The sequence below is a fragment of the Quercus suber genome, unplaced genomic scaffold (assembly GCF_002906115.3).
Source record: "Quercus suber isolate HL8 unplaced genomic scaffold, Cork oak 2.0 scaffold_580, whole genome shotgun sequence".
NCBI lineage: Eukaryota > Viridiplantae > Streptophyta > Magnoliopsida > Fagales > Fagaceae > Quercus > Quercus suber.
In genome coordinates, this window is record NW_027070025.1 from 36,005 (window position 1) to 51,592 (window position 15,588).

The 15,588-nt window shown below is 38.9% G+C and overlaps 2 protein-coding genes across 3 annotated transcripts; both read left to right on the forward strand.

Moving 5' to 3' along the window:
- LOC112017429 (kinesin-like protein KIN-13B) lies at positions 1 to 6,396 on the forward strand. 2 transcript variants are annotated; one of them, XM_024049878.2, is made up of 12 exons: positions 1 to 547; positions 660 to 920; positions 1,380 to 1,571; positions 1,833 to 1,934; positions 2,666 to 2,743; positions 2,884 to 2,965; positions 3,506 to 3,665; positions 3,744 to 4,046; positions 4,650 to 4,868; positions 4,987 to 5,338; positions 5,424 to 5,489; positions 5,775 to 6,396. In XM_024049878.2, the coding sequence occupies exons 1-12, from the start codon at positions 365 to 367 to the stop codon at positions 5,952 to 5,954; spliced, it is 2,178 nt and encodes a 725-aa protein (XP_023905646.2). In that variant the 5' UTR covers positions 1 to 364; the 3' UTR covers positions 5,955 to 6,396. The 2 variants fall into 2 exon arrangements, with proteins under 2 accessions (XP_023905646.2, XP_023905647.2); XM_024049879.2 differs by having other exon boundaries at positions 2 to 547; positions 663 to 920.
- Positions 6,397 to 6,850: 454 nt separating this feature from the next.
- Positions 6,851 to 8,326, forward strand: LOC112028487 (uncharacterized). The gene has a single exon (XM_065764728.1). The coding sequence runs from the start codon at positions 6,851 to 6,853 to the stop codon at positions 8,324 to 8,326; it is 1,476 nt and encodes a 491-aa protein (XP_065620800.1).
- The last annotated feature ends 7,262 nt before the right edge of the window (positions 8,327 to 15,588 follow it).

Sequence of the window (15,588 nt, forward strand, 5' to 3'; positions counted from 1 at the left end):
TCAAAAATTCAAAAGTTCTCTCTCTCTCTCTCTCTCTCTCTCTCTCTCTCTCTATGCTATATTCTTGGCTTTTACTCTTCCTCACACACCAGCCTCCATTTCAGTTCTCACGTTAACTTCTTACAAAACGCAACAAACAAACCTCACACAACCCTTCTTCTTCTTCTTCTTCTTCTTCTTCTTCTTTTTCTCTCACATTTATCTCAGTAACAAAACTTGGATTTTTTCACACAAACACAAGCACTGACAGAGACAGTTTTTTTTTAGAGAGAGAAAGTAAAGCTCCGATTCAAACTACGATCGGAGGTCTGTTATAGTCAAAAGGGTCATCCCAGAAGTTCAAATCGGAGTTGGGATCGGAGAGATGAACGGAGTTGGGAGACAAGGGCAGAGATCTGGTGCGGCAGGGGTACACCATCAGCGTCAGTACTCAGATAACTTTCTTGAAAGCTCCTCCAATGGCCGCTGGCTCCAATCCACTGGTCTTCAACACCTCTACTCTTCTTCTTCTTCTTCCTCCACCAACCCTTCTCTCCCTCCTCTTCAGGTACTTCAACTTTTTCGCCTTTTTATTTTACTTTAAAGTTTTGTGCTTTGTGTCTTGGATTTGATGCCTGTAACTTTAGATCTCAGCCCTTTGATTGTTTGTGATGAAAAAGCAGGACTATGGATTCTATGGTGGCGGTGGTGGTGGAGGTGGGCAAGGGTCTAGGATGTATAGGAATGCGCAGAGGGGATTCAATGGTGGGAATGAGTTTTTGTTGGAGCCTTCTACGCCGCCTGGGCCGGGTAATTCTCGGTCCAGGAAGAACAATGGCGGCGGCGGTGGTGGTGGTGGTGGTGGCGAAGATTCGCCCGGTGGCGACTTCAGTCCTGGACTCTTGGATCTGCATTCTTTCGATACCGAGCTTCTGCCTGAGGTGTGGGGTCTCTTGACATTTCCACAATCTGCATTTTGATGAATTCGTGTTGTGATTATAGTATGGAATTTGTTTACTTGACTTGGGTGGTTGACCCTTTCCAAATGTCAATATAATAGTTGATTCATGTGAGAAGAGAAAAGGGTTTTCATTGATAACTGGAATTAGAGCTTAAATCTTGTATGAATCTTTGGCTGAGTTGGGTTTGCATTCCAATTGACTGTGAAATATTTTTGGATTGATTCGATCTATGGAATAATGAGAATATAGTAGTGGATATGGAAAAGTTAATGTACAATTTGTTTTTGCTAAATTCGGGCTATTTGAAGTTGATCATTTATGCCATTTGAATTTGGGACCTCATTGTAGAATAAGGAGAGTAGCTTGTGTTTTGAACAAGAATTGAAATAATCTTTGTATGCTTAATTTGGCTGACGCTGCTGTCTATCTCATTGGTAGATGCCAGTCTCTGGTCTGTATGATGGTGCTTCTCTGTATCGTCCTGTTCGTGGCAGAAGCTTTGATGATTCGGAGCCCTACATTAACAACAAACAAACCGGCAGAACTCGTGGCTTGCCGGAAAACAACCTCTTGAAAAGTTTTGCTGCAGATAAAGAGAAATCTAGTTCTGTAGCAAAGATAAAAGTCGTGGTATGTTCTTTTCGTTCTCTTTAACTTTATCTCTTATATGGATTTTTTTTAATGCTAGTTGAGAATTCCATTGTTTCCTCAAATGAAATGTGATGCCCAAACAATGAAATACTGCTCTGTGGACTGTGTCACATTATTGAAGTGGCTTGCTTTGCGCAAAGAGTTATCCTTTCCTTTCCTTTCAAGATTTGGCATGCTTAACTAACATGGCTTGAATATCTACCTTTTAATTTAAGACTTGCTTCCAATGTCTTCATGCAGGTACGCAAGAGACCACTTAATAAGAAGGAATTAGCAAAGAATGAGGAAGATATTATAGATACACATTCTAATTCTGTTACAGTTCATGAGACCAAACTTAAGGTAAGTCAGGATCTGCCTAGTAAAAACTTGATGCATCACACTTCCACACAACATACTCATCCAATCAAATCCACACAATCTGTGGTATCACAATCTTCCCCACTTATCACAAATGTCCTCTTTAGGGCATGCGTTCTTGTGATGCAGTGCCACATGAAGTTACAAAGTTGGCTCTAATACCATTCATCAAAACCCGAGGAAAGCGTTAGCCACATATGCACTATACTTGAAAAAAGATTAATAAAGTTATGCATTGTGCTTTTGAATCACTTATACAGTCAAGATCTACATTGTAAACACCCAATGTGGGTTTTAGCACACCCTCACAATACAAAATCATACAATCCAATCCAATTAAATCTACACAACATGAGGAGGTACCACAAATGCAGGCCTTTTTATTTTAAAAGGGTTCCATGATGTATATTTAAAAGAATAAGAATGAGAAAAATATGTATAAAAAATAAAATCTAATTTGCTCAGGTTTCTAAGTGGAATATGACACATCTGAATCATTTTATCAACTAGAAGGCTATGCTCCTTTTAAAATTCTTTTATTTTACTTGCTTCTTCTGATTTTCTGGTGTTTGGAACTTCTAATTATTTTAATATGTTTATCATTTTTTTTTTTTTGCTTAGGTTGTTGTTCTAGCTTAAAGCCTTGTAAGGCACTTGATATTATAATTTATGTTGTTGCTGTATATTCTTAAAATCTTCTGAATGTTCTGTAGGTTGACCTCACAGAATATGTAGAGAAGCATGAATTTTTTTTTGATGCAGTTCTGAATGAAGAGGTCTCAAATGATGAGGTGAGTGTATTACAATAAAATTGATAGAACAAAAAATAACTGCAGAAAATAGACAAAGCAAGTTATTGAGCATGTAGAAGAAAAATATACAAACATGGCTTCTGATGATTCAATCTGTGATTTTCATTTCATTTCTCTAGGTGTATCGTGAGACCGTTGAGCCCATAGTTCCCATCATTTTTCAACGCACAAAAGCAACTTGCTTTGCATATGGCCAAACAGGTGAATAGCTGTCTACCAAATCTCACTAGATGCTATTACAAAAATTTTGGACAACTCAGTCTCAGAATTATTCTTTGCTTATTTGATTAGTAAGCTAACTTTCTCAGTAGAGTAAATCATTCAATTGTTTTGAAGTTGTTTTGTAATTGTTTTTTCCATTATCATGTAAGTTGTTCATGAGGATACACATGCTTTATACCTCACCTTGAACAACTTTGCACCTTCTTGTGATTAACTGAATGTCAGTGCAAGATCATATTGTAGCCTCCATGATTAAGGCCATTCAAAACATAAACCAGTTTGCTTGGTCAAACAAGATGTACTTTCTAATTGTGTTTTTATTTCAGTCATGTGGTGACTAGTGAGTCACTATCTGCTTGCTTCACATCAAATTAAAAGGTCTTAAATTCTGTAAAATCAAAGGAAACTCATTTCTTTATGCCAATAGAATGATGATTTAATGCCCTCATGTTGGCTTGACCCATTTAAAATAAAAATGCCCTAAATAAGATGATGCTTCTTGTTTCTCTGCTTTTTCAGGGAGTGGAAAAACTTATACAATGAAGCCATTGCCCCTTAAGGCATCACGTGATATCTTGAGGTTGATGCACCATACTTACAGGAATCAAGGGTTTCAGTTGTTTGTCAGCTTCTTTGAAATTTATGGAGGAAAACTTTTTGATCTCCTCAATGATCGGAAGTAAGTTATAGCCTCCCCCATTTGGTTAAAGTTTGCCATCTCAAAATTTGTTCCAAAACTATAGCTATGATATTGCAGAAAACTTTGCATGAGAGAGGATGGGAAGCAGCAAGTTTGCATAGTCGGTTTGCAAGAGTACAGAGTATCAGATGTGGAAACCATTAAGGAACTCATTGAGAAAGGAAGTGCCACAAGAAGTACTGGAACAACAGGTGCAAATGAAGAATCCTCCCGTTCACATGCCATACTTCAGCTTGCTATCAAGAGGTCTGTTGATGGCAATGAATCAAAGCCACCTCGTGGTGTTGGAAAGCTCTCCTTTATAGATCTTGCTGGAAGTGAACGTGGTGCAGACACTACAGATAATGATAAACAGACAAGGTATGGTAATGGTTTGCTTCATTTTTAATCCATGAATAAAGCTAACCTTTCTGCTTTGTAGTCTAATAACATTTCTCACAGTAGGAAAAATATATGATGTGTATTAAGCTCATTGAGTCACTATTGGGTAGGTTAAACCTAGGATATCTTTCTAATTGTACTTTTCCATTGTCTTACTCATTGAGTCACTGCTGCACTCATAAGGATTTAAAAAATGAACGGGCAAACTTATTTGCATCAAAATAAAATAATTCAGTGGAAAATAATAATGTGAGTAGACTTATTAAAATTTTATAATCCAAAAAATGTTTCTAACTATACTACTCTAGGCCCATTATATTGTACATTCTGGTTGTTTATATTGACATAGGGAGATATGCTTGCCAAAGGAGGTTTAAATTTTCATATTTGACCTTTAGGTTTATAGTAGCTAAAGTCAACATCTCTCCATGTTTCTCTCTCTAGCGTTGTCTTGTATGATGGTGATGGTACTAATAAAGTAATTTTAAGTGATGAATGGTAAAATATGCTATTTATGTAATTTTTGCTCTTTCTTTTCTTGATTTGCTTGTTAATTAGCTGTTTCAAAATATGTTTATGCAGAATGGAAGGTGCTGAGATCAATAAGAGCTTACTTGCATTAAAGGAATGCATTAGAGCTCTTGACAATGACCAGGGTCATATTCCTTTCAGAGGCAGCAAATTAACCGAAGTTTTGAGGGATTCATTTGTTGGTGACTCACGCACTGTTATGATATCATGCATATCTCCCAGCTCGGGATCATGTGAACATACTCTGAACACATTAAGATACGCTGACAGGTGAAAATAAGTATTTTTATCAAAATAAATTTTCTAGTCTTGATTGTACTCATTTTTAAACAATCCCTGCCCCTTTCCAATAGAATATCCTAATATAAAAAGAAAAATTACATTTCAGAGTGAAGAGCCTTTCGAAAGGAAACAATCCTAAAAAGGATATGTTATCATCGACCTTCAACCTTAAGGAATCAACAACTGTACCATTGTCTTCAGTGCCTTCATCCAACTTTGAGGATGACATAATTGATTCATGGCCTGAACAAACTGAAAGAGATGACTTTGATGCAACTGAGGAGTCATATGAGCAAGGGAAACCTTTATGGAAGAAGAATGGGAAGCTAGAGCCATTCAATCTCTCTACTTCCGAAGACAAAATAAGGAAACCCAATGGTCAGACTAAATGGGGGGACCTGCCAAAAGTTGAACCCAAGAAGTCCCATTCAGATGATGATCTGAGTGCCCTCTTACAGGTAAAAACACTCAACAAATGATACATTGAATATATGCATAAACCAACATTATTTGACAGGTAAAGCTATTGTTGCTTGTTTTCAGGAGGAGGAAGATCTTGTAAATGCTCATCGGAAACAGGTGGAGGATACTATGAATATTGTTAAAGAGGTGTGCGATTTGGTGAATTCTTCCTTAGAGTTTGTTATTTAGTATCTTGACTGACCATTAAGACTTAACTTTGGAATGTAATCATATGCATGGTCTCTGCCAGAGGGGATAAAATGATATTCATGGCAATGTTTAGTATGCTGTATCCTACACCACGAGAGAGTTCCTTCGGGACTCTCAAATCAGAAATTCATCTAGCTTCTATTTATTGTGTAAACTTGATGTGAGGACTTCAATTGATGACTAGTTTGCATCCATTTTTACATGTTTCATTTGCATTTGCAGGAGATGAACCTACTGGTTGAGGCTGACCAACCTGGGAATCAACTGGATGATTATGTTTCTAGATTGAATACCATTCTATCTCAGAAGGCTGCAGGAATCATGCAACTACAAAATCGTTTGGCTCATTTCCAGAGGCGTTTGAAGGAGCATAATGTTTTAGTATCTGCTTCTGGTTACTGATTTCATTTGGAAGGGCAAATGCTAGTAAAATTCTACTGGGTAATGCTTTAGGAATATAATTGCAAGGTTAGTGGCTTGGTGATGGGTTATGTATTTTTCAAATTCAATTGGAGCATGATTTGACATGGCATCCCAAGTGGCAGTGCTGGATTATCCAATAGTCAATCTGTATCGTTTGTAATCTTTACTGGGTTTGAGGGGTTGGAGATTTCCTTTGATTAAGGTCCGGTTTCTCTTTCACAGTATATCATTGCTATAATTTTTTTCCCCATAAGCAATTTATAGACAAAGTATTGGATTCATGTGCCAACTGGGCATGCCTACTGTAAAGCTTTAAAGCATTGTAATTTGATTAATTGATTGAATATTCCTGTTGGATTCATTTACCGCTTGTTTTCTAGTGGTCGATTCTATAAGACAAACACTCCTTTATGTTGTGCAAGTTACTCATATTTATGAAGCCACGAGCCATATGGCATTCTTCAGCACTGTGATATCAGAAATTTTTAACTCTAAATAAAAGTCATGAAGGACGTCTTTGTCATCGCATTGAAGGAGCCAGCTAAACAATGGCCACCAATAATGTGAAAATATATGTGAAATTAATGAGCCTGATAATATGAGGGGACATTGATCCGTGCAAAAATGGTCATGAATCTTATCCAACGTAACCTGTCCAAAGCCAAAATCCGTGAACAACGAATGTGATACATTATGAAGCATGTGGTACAGCTAAATGTAATGGACCATGGATCTGTTTTTTCCACCTACGCCAAAATTTAACACTTGAGAATCTACCCCCCCCTGAAACATCCAAAGTCATCATCAACGATCTTGACAATGGGTTCTTTTCAATATTAGTTGATGAGTCACGTGATATCTCAGTGAAAGAACAAATGGCCCTCGTTCTTCGTTATGTGAACAAAGAAGGAATTATTATAGAGCGGTTCCTTGGTATTGTACATGTTGCAAGTACCACTGCTTTGTCACTCAAGCATGCTATTGAAGGTTTACTTTGTGAACATAATTTGAGTTTGTCGAACCTACGTGGGCAAGGTTATGACGGGGCTAGTAATATGCAAGGTGATATCAATGGACTCAAAACTTTAATTTTGATAGAGAACAAGTCAGCATTTTATGTCCATTGTTTTGCTCATCAACTTCAATTGACACTTGTTGCTGTTGCTAAAAATCACATTAACATTGCTGAATTTTTTTATGTGGTTAGTAATTTAGTAACTATTGTTGAAGGCTCTTGTAAGAGACGAGATGCTCTTCGAGATGCACAATTTGCCAAAATTAAAGAAGATTTAGAGAATGGTGTACGTAGAAGTGGGCAAGGTTTGAATCAAGAGACAAATCTTAAACGTCCTGGTGATACAAGTTGGGGATCATATTATGGGACTATTCTGAACTTGATTTTGATGTTCTCTGCTGTTGTTGATGTATTAGAGATTATTGAAGAAGATGGCCTCTCCGACCAAAAAGTTGAAGCTCGATCTATTATGAGGTCAATTCTAACTTTTGAATTTGTCTTTGCTCTACACTTGATGAAAAATATTTTAGGGATCACAAATGAGTTGTCAATAGCATTGCAAAAAAAAAAAAATCAAGATATAGTAAATGCTATGGATCTTGTTAAAGTGTCTAAGCAATGGTTGCAAGTGATGAGAGATGATGGATGGGCATCTTTATTGGTTGAAGTATCTTTATTTTGTAACTCACATGTTATTCCTATCTTAGACATGGAAGCAATGTTTGTAGTTAGTGGGAGGTCGAGACGCAACACCCAAAAAAATTCAAATTTACATCATTATCGTGTTGAGCTATTTTGCACAGTCATAGATATGCAACTTCAAGAGCTTAACAACCGCTTTTCTGAGGTGAATACCGATTTGCTACTTTGTATGGCTTGCTTGGATCCAAGTAATTCATTTGTGGCTTTCGATAAGGAAAAATTGATACGTCTAGCTAAGTTCTATCCCTCTAATTTTCTTGGGACAGATATTTTGGCACTTGACTCTCAATTGCAGAATTACATTTTTGATATGCGCAGCAATGACTTCTTTTTAGAGCTTCAAGGAGTTAGTAAACTTGATGAAAAGTTAGTGAGCACAAGGAAGCATGAGACTTATCCATTAGTCTATTTGCTTGTGAAGCTAGCTTTGACCCTTCCAGTTGCTACTGCAACGGTAGAAAGAAGTTTTTCAGCAATGAAATATATAAAGAATAAACTGCGCAATCGAATGGGAGATCAATTGATGAATGATTGCTTAGTTGTGTATATTGAAAAAGATATAGCTTGTAGCATTGATAATGAAACTATTATGCATCGATTTCAAATGATGAAAACTCGTAGAAGGCAATTGTAAATTTTATGTATTTATGTATTTTCTGATTGTTGTTGTTGTCAATATAAATTTTTTTTTTTTATTAGATTGTGTAATTTATACTTGTTGAGGAACACCCTGAAAATTTTTTCTGGAGTCGCCACTGAGTATATGTAGAGAAGAGAGTATGGTACCAGGATAATCAACTTACCATTGAAGCAGGCGAGGGTGTCAGAACACCCATGCCGATCCCAATGAGGCTGTTAAGTTGGAACTGTCAAGGACTTGGAAACCCTTGGATAGTTCGAAACCTTTGCAAACTTGTAAAAGGATCAAGCTCCATGATGTGCTTTCTAATGGAAACGCGGTTAGACAAAAAGGGTTATGCGAAGCATTATAGAGACATAACTTTTCCTAATAAATTTATTGTTAAAAAGCCTGACTCTGGTGGCGGATTAGCACTGTTATGGAAAGCGGGTGTGAAAGTGGAAGTTATTAAATTTACAGATAACCATATATTGGCAAGAGTGGGGGAAGAAGATGGTTCTCACTGGTACCTAACATGCTTTTATAGATGGCCAAAGCATACTCAAAAGTTTAAGTGTTGGGCTCTCCTAGCTCACTTGGCCACCTTTGTTGATGGGCCGTGGCTCTGTATAGGAGACTTTAAGGCCATCTTACACACTACGGAGAAGCTAAGTGCTCAACCTCCTTCATACGTTTAGATGGATGAGTTCACACTGCTTTGGAGAGGTGTAACTTGGCTGATTTGGGTTTCTTTGGCTACCCATTCACATGGAACAATAAGCGTCCTGGACATGCAAACATGAGGCAGCGACTTGACCGAGCTGTGGCGAATGCAGAGTGGCGATCGAAATTCCGAGGCACCATAGTCATGCATCTTTTTTCTCATTCCTTGGACCACCTGCTCATAATTCTTCAAGCCATGATTGATAGACATACGACCATAAGGAGTAAGAAGGGATTTAAGTTTGAAGAAGTCTGGCTAATGTGGGATGACTGTGAGGAGGTGGTGCGTGAGGCATGGAACTCATATGGAGGTGCGGCTTCAGCTTTTGATGATGTTAAAGGAAAAATCAAGAGGTGTGGGGCCGACTTGCAAGCATAGGGGGTTGTTAGAACAACCCGGATACGGAAAGGATCAAAGCACTTGAAAAACAGGTAGAGCTCATCACAAAAATTGAACTGACAGAAGCTATGAAAGCTGATTTGGCTGTGGTCAGTAAGGAGTTAGACGACCTCCCACTTAAACAAGAGATCTTTTAGGCATAACGATCCTGAGTGTCTTGGCTGAAATATAGGGATAGGAACACAAAGTTTTTTCATTCCAAAGCTTCACAAAGACGGTGAAGAAATTTTATTCATGGGATAAGAAACAGTGAAGATGATTGGCTAGAAGAGATAGATGACATAGCTGATGTGGTTGTCAGCTACTTTGAGAATATGTTCAAGTTAGGTGCTTGTGATAGATTGGAAGAATGCCTTGTTGCAGTACCACACAAGGTGACTAGTGATATGTAGACTTTTTTGATGGGGGAGTATAGTGCAGAAGAGATTAAAGTAGCGTTGTTCCAAATGGGACCAACAAAAACTCCTAGACCTGATGGTATGAATGCTCTCTTTTACCAAAAATTTTGGCATATTGTAGGTGATAATGTGGTTAATGCATTTTTGGAATTTTTGAATACTGGTCACATGGAACTTGATTTAAACTATACTCATATTGTGCTTATTCCTAAAATTAAATCACCGGAGAAAATGTTTGATTATAGACCTATAAGCCTATGTAATGTCATATACAAAATTATATCTAAAGTCCTCGCTAACAGGCTTAAACAAATTCTTCCACAGTTGATAGCTCCCTCCTAAAGTGCCTTTGTCCCAGATCGTCTTATTACAGATAATGTACTGGTTGCCTATGAAACTTTGCATGTCATGCATTGCTGAAAAAAAGGAAAAAAAGGAGCTCTAGCTTTGAAATTGGATATTAGTAAGGCATATGACAGAGTTGAGTGGGCTTTTCTAAAAGGTATTATGGTTAAGTTGGGCATTCTTGAAATTTGGATTGGCCGAGTGATGTGTCGTGTATCCTCCCCTTCCTTCTCGGTTTGTATTAATGGTAAAGCATATGGCAACATAAAACCTTCTAAGGGGCTCCGACAAGGAGACCCGTTGTCCCCTTATTTGTTTCTTTTATGTGCAGAAGGGTTCACATCTTTATTGGCTAGAGTGGAGATGGAGGAGTAGTTGCATGGAGTGTCTATTTGTAGAAGAGTACCCAAAGTCTCGCACCTTTTATTTGTAGATGATTCTTTACTCTTTTGCCAAGCAAGTAGAGAGGAAGTGCAAGTGATTAAGGATATCCTGTAGCTTTATGCTACGACATCAGGACAATGTATTAACTTCATGAAGTCATCCATCTACTTTAGTAGTAATACAGGGGCAGATCACAAGGAGTGGATAAAAGATTGTTTGGGAGTTAAGGAGGTGGACAAATTTGAGACTTATTTGGGACTGCCCACATTACTTGGTTGCTCTAAATATCAACCTTCTCTTTTCTCAAAGATAGGGTTTGGAAAAAGTTGCAAGGGTGGAAAGGATCAATGCTATCAAGAGCAGGGAAGGAGCTACTCATTAAAGCGGTGGCCCAATCAATCCCAACCTATAAAATGGGTGTGTTCCAATTACTAGTAAAGCTATGTGATGAACTAGATGAGCTAAATTCAATGTGTGCAAAATTTTGGTAGGGGAAGGTGAGAAATGAAACGAAAATACATTGGAAGAGTTGGAGTTTCTTGACTAGACCAAAGAAACAAGGAGGGATGGGCTTCTGAGATATCCGGAATTTTAATCTTGCAATGTTGGCTAAGCAAGGCTGGTGGTTACTGCAATATGAAGACTCTTTGGTTCACAAATGCCCCAAAGCCAAATATTTTCCAAGGTGTAATTTTTTGGATGCACAAGATGTACCTAATAGCTCATATGTGTGGAAAAGTATTTTGGCAGCTCAACCTATACTAAAACATGGCTGTTGTTAGAGGGTGGGTAATGGGTTAGCAATTTGGGTTTTGAAGGATAGGTGGATTCCCAACCATCCCACTACCAGAGTGCTTCATTCACCATTGGAGGAGGAGTGGGAATGGAGAGTCAATGAGTTGATAGATTGGACTTGTAAAGCTTGGGATCGCCAACTAATTGCTAGAAGTTTTCACAGTGAAGATGCGGAGGCCATTATGTGCATCCCTTTGAGTCATGGCCATTCGATGGATGCTCTGTTTTGGTTATACAGCAAAAATGGGGAGTACTCTGTTAAGCCAGGCTACCAGAAAAATCAGGAGAGTGGAGGAAGGGTGTGGGGAGTGTTCTATGGCAAGAATGTTAAGGAAAGTATTTCTATTCATGATAGAGCTAATCTTGTGGGCAAGACAGCCAACTCATTTCCTAATATAATCCCAACAGCTGTTGCAGAAACTAAGTCAACAAGCACCTCTGTTATGGAAAGCTGAAATAGAGGAAATCAATCAAAGGAGCGTGACCCACGTGCAGACAAACTCCACTAATTTGTCACTGCCTTTCCTGTGCTAATATATTCCTTAATATATGTATATTCCTTGTATATGGTCTATAGTATATATACTCTTCTGGTTGTATCTCATAAACTCAATATAAAGAAATAATTACCTCTTGTATCTTTGAGATTTTACATGGTATTAGAGCCCTCTGGTTCACACCAAACTTCTCCAATGGCCGTCTCAAACTCAAATTCCTCCGCCAATTTTTTCCAAACACCCAATATAACTCCCTTGATTTCCATAAAATTAGATGGAACAAATTACCTGCAATGGGTCTCTCAATTCTTGCCCATCTTGCGAAGCTATGACCTGTTGAGCATTGTTGATGGCTCAGAGGTGTGTCCTGACAAGCGCACAATTGCTGGGGAAAAACAAGTTAAGAACCCAGAATATGTGCTTTGGTACAAAAAGGACCAACTTGCCTTAAGTTGGATAATTGCAACTCTCACTCCTAATGTTCTTTCCACTGTTTATGGACTGAACACATCTTGCCAAGTCTGGAATTCTTTGGCAACTAGATATGCTTCCCAATCAAAATCTCGCATTGCTCACTTAAAACGCCAATTGCAGACTCTGCGACAAGAATCTCGATCTTGCTTGGAGTATCTCCAATTGGCTAAGTCATGGGCAGATCAACTTGCTGCTGCGAGTAAGCCAGTGGATGACGATGATCTGATTTCATACATAGTCAGTGGTCTAAATCCATCATTCAATGCCTTCGTCACAACATTTAGTCTTGCAACCCGAGAAGCCTCCTGGACATATGCTGACTTCGAAGCTGAGTTGTTGAATCATGAAACTCTTCTCAAAAATCAAGGTATCATGACTTCGACAGACTCAAATAGCTTTGCTTTATACTCAAATAAACAACACAACAGAGATCGCAAACCAAGGTTCAACGGAGCACAGAAAACCAATGGCCCATCCAAGTCCCAATTGCCATTTCAAAACCAGAAATTGCATCACACCAATCTTCCAAAGCAGAGGTCAAATCAGCCTTCATCCTCACCCTTCAACTCCTTTCGGTCACCTTGCCAAATATGTGGTAAATCAAATCACCAGGCCCTTGACTGTTATCATCGAATGGACTATTCTTACCAAGGTCGACATCCTCCAACCCAATTGGCTGCTATGGTTGCTCAAAGCAACTCTTTGTTTGCAGAAGAAGAAGAACAACCATGGTATGCAGATAGTGGAGCCAATCAACACATCACTGCAGATTTAGAGAACCTCAATCTATCACAAGAACCATATCAAGGCAGTGCCGACGTGGCTGTGGGCAATGGTTCTGGTCTTCTAATAGCTAATACTGGTTCTACCACTCTCACTGCTCAAAATTCTACCTTTCAATTAAAAACTGTACTTCATTGTCCTGATGTACCTGTTAACTTGCTATCCATACAAAAGTTTTGTGCAGAAAATGATTGCTTCTTTATACTAACAGCAACTCATTTTTTGGTGAAGGAAATTCGGACAGGTCAAGTTCTCTTGCACGGGCCCAGTAGGGATGGACTCTATCCCATTCCCTTGCTCCGCCTCTCCTTCCATAAATTTCGGGGCCTCACTGCCTTCCTTGGAGTTCAAACCTCTACCTTGGTATGGCACCAACAGCTAGGCCATCCCACCATGTATACAGTTCATCAAGTCATTCATAAAAATAAGCTTCCAATAAGTGACTCAAATAATAAACAAACTTTTTGTGACTCATGTCAACTAGCCAAATGCAAACGTCTCCCTTTTTTCAATTCAAATAGAGTGTCTAGTCTTCCCCTTCAATTAGTGCATTCAGATGTATGGCAGTCACCAGTTGTCTCTCTTAGTGGTTGTCGCTATTATGTAATTTTCATTGATGATTATTCAAGATTTTCTTGGTTATTTCCTTTGAAATCCAAATCTGATGTTTTCACTTGCTTCATTAAGTTTAAATGTATGGTGGAAAACTTATTTTCAACAAAAATTAAGAGCCTACAATCTGATGGTGGTGGAGAGTATTCCTCCACTCACTTTAAAATTTTTTTGGCTCAAAGTGGCATTTTACATCGGATTTCCTGCCCACACACCTCTCAACAAAACGGTGTCGCCGAAAGAAAACATAGACATGTAATGGACACAGGTTTGGCCTTACTTGCACATTCGGGACTCCAAACAAAATATTGGGTTGATGCCTTTCTCACTGCCATATATCTTATCAATCGCCTACCCACTCCCACTTTGTCTAATCAAACACCCTATTTTAAATTGTTTAACCATGCCCCTGATTACAATTTCTTGCGCACCTTTGGATGTGCATGCTTCCCTTTGATGAGACCATACAATCCTCACAAACTCACCTTTAGGAGCAAAAAATGTATTTTCTTGGGTTATAGTTCAAATCACCATGGCTATCGATGTCTAGACCCCTCCACAAATAGAGTCTATATCTCTCGTGATGTGGTGTTTAATGAACAAGATTTTCCTGCCAAGAATGCGCCATCTCTCCTTCCTCATGCAGAGAACTCTCGCCTTGATGAATTACCTCTTCTACCTATACCTCCACATCCAGGTATTTCTCCTTTTCCCCTAGACTCTCCTTCCTCCTCATCTCCTATGGACACCTCACCCTCCTCTCCATTACTATCTTCTCCATCTCCTTCTCCTCACCAACACTTGCCTCCACCTCAATCACCTTCTCCAAATTCCTTACTTTCCACATCTGACAACCTTCCCCACCCTAACCCACCTGAGACTTCTCAACCACCTATTCCCTCCACCCGAATGGTAACCCGTTCCATGATTGGTGCTTCCCGCCCTAAAAACTTCCCAGACCATAAGCTCTATTACTCCACATGCCATCCTCTTAAGGCCTTTCATGCCAACTCACTTCATATCGAACCCACCACCTTTAACCAAGCTTTTAAACTACCTGAATGGCGAGCAGCCATGGAGGTAGAATTTGGTGCCTTGTTAGCTAATGGAACCTGGTCCCTTTGCCCTCGACCGCCCAACAGAAAAATTATTCGGAATAAATGGGTTTTTCGTCTTAAACAAAAGGCTGATGGTTCAATTGATCGCTATAAGGCGAGACTTGTTGCTAAAGGGTTTGATCAAGAGGATGGAGTTGATTACACTGAGACATTTAGCCCTGTTATCAAACCCACCACAATTCGTGTTATCCTCGCACTAGCTGTGCATTTTAATTAGTCTATTCGCCAGTTGGATGTCTTAAATGCCTTTTTGCATGGCTCTCTTCTTGAAGAAGTATATATGGAACAGCCAAGGGGATTTGTTGATCCAAAGCTTCCTCATCATGTCTGTCAGTTACACAAAGCTTTATATGGGCTTAAGCAAGCCCCTCGTGCATGGTTCACTCGTCTTCGGCAATCTCTTATCAATTTGGGGTTCCTTGAATCATTGGTTGATGCCTCCTTGTTCACCTTTCATCATTCTACTATTCATATTTATGTCCTTATTTATGTTGATGATATATTGGTCACTGGCACTCATACATCACATATGTTGCACTTGATTAAGCATCTTCAATCTGACTTTCCATTGAAAGACTCGGGTGAGCTATCTTATTTTTTAGGTGTTCATGCAGTCCGAGATTCACATGGTCTCCACTTGTCGCAATCCAAGTACATTTCAGAGCTCCTCCATCGTGCTCGCATGGTTGGTGCTAAACCATCTGCCACCCCCACTGCCTCTGGTTCTAAACTCTCGCATTTTGATGGT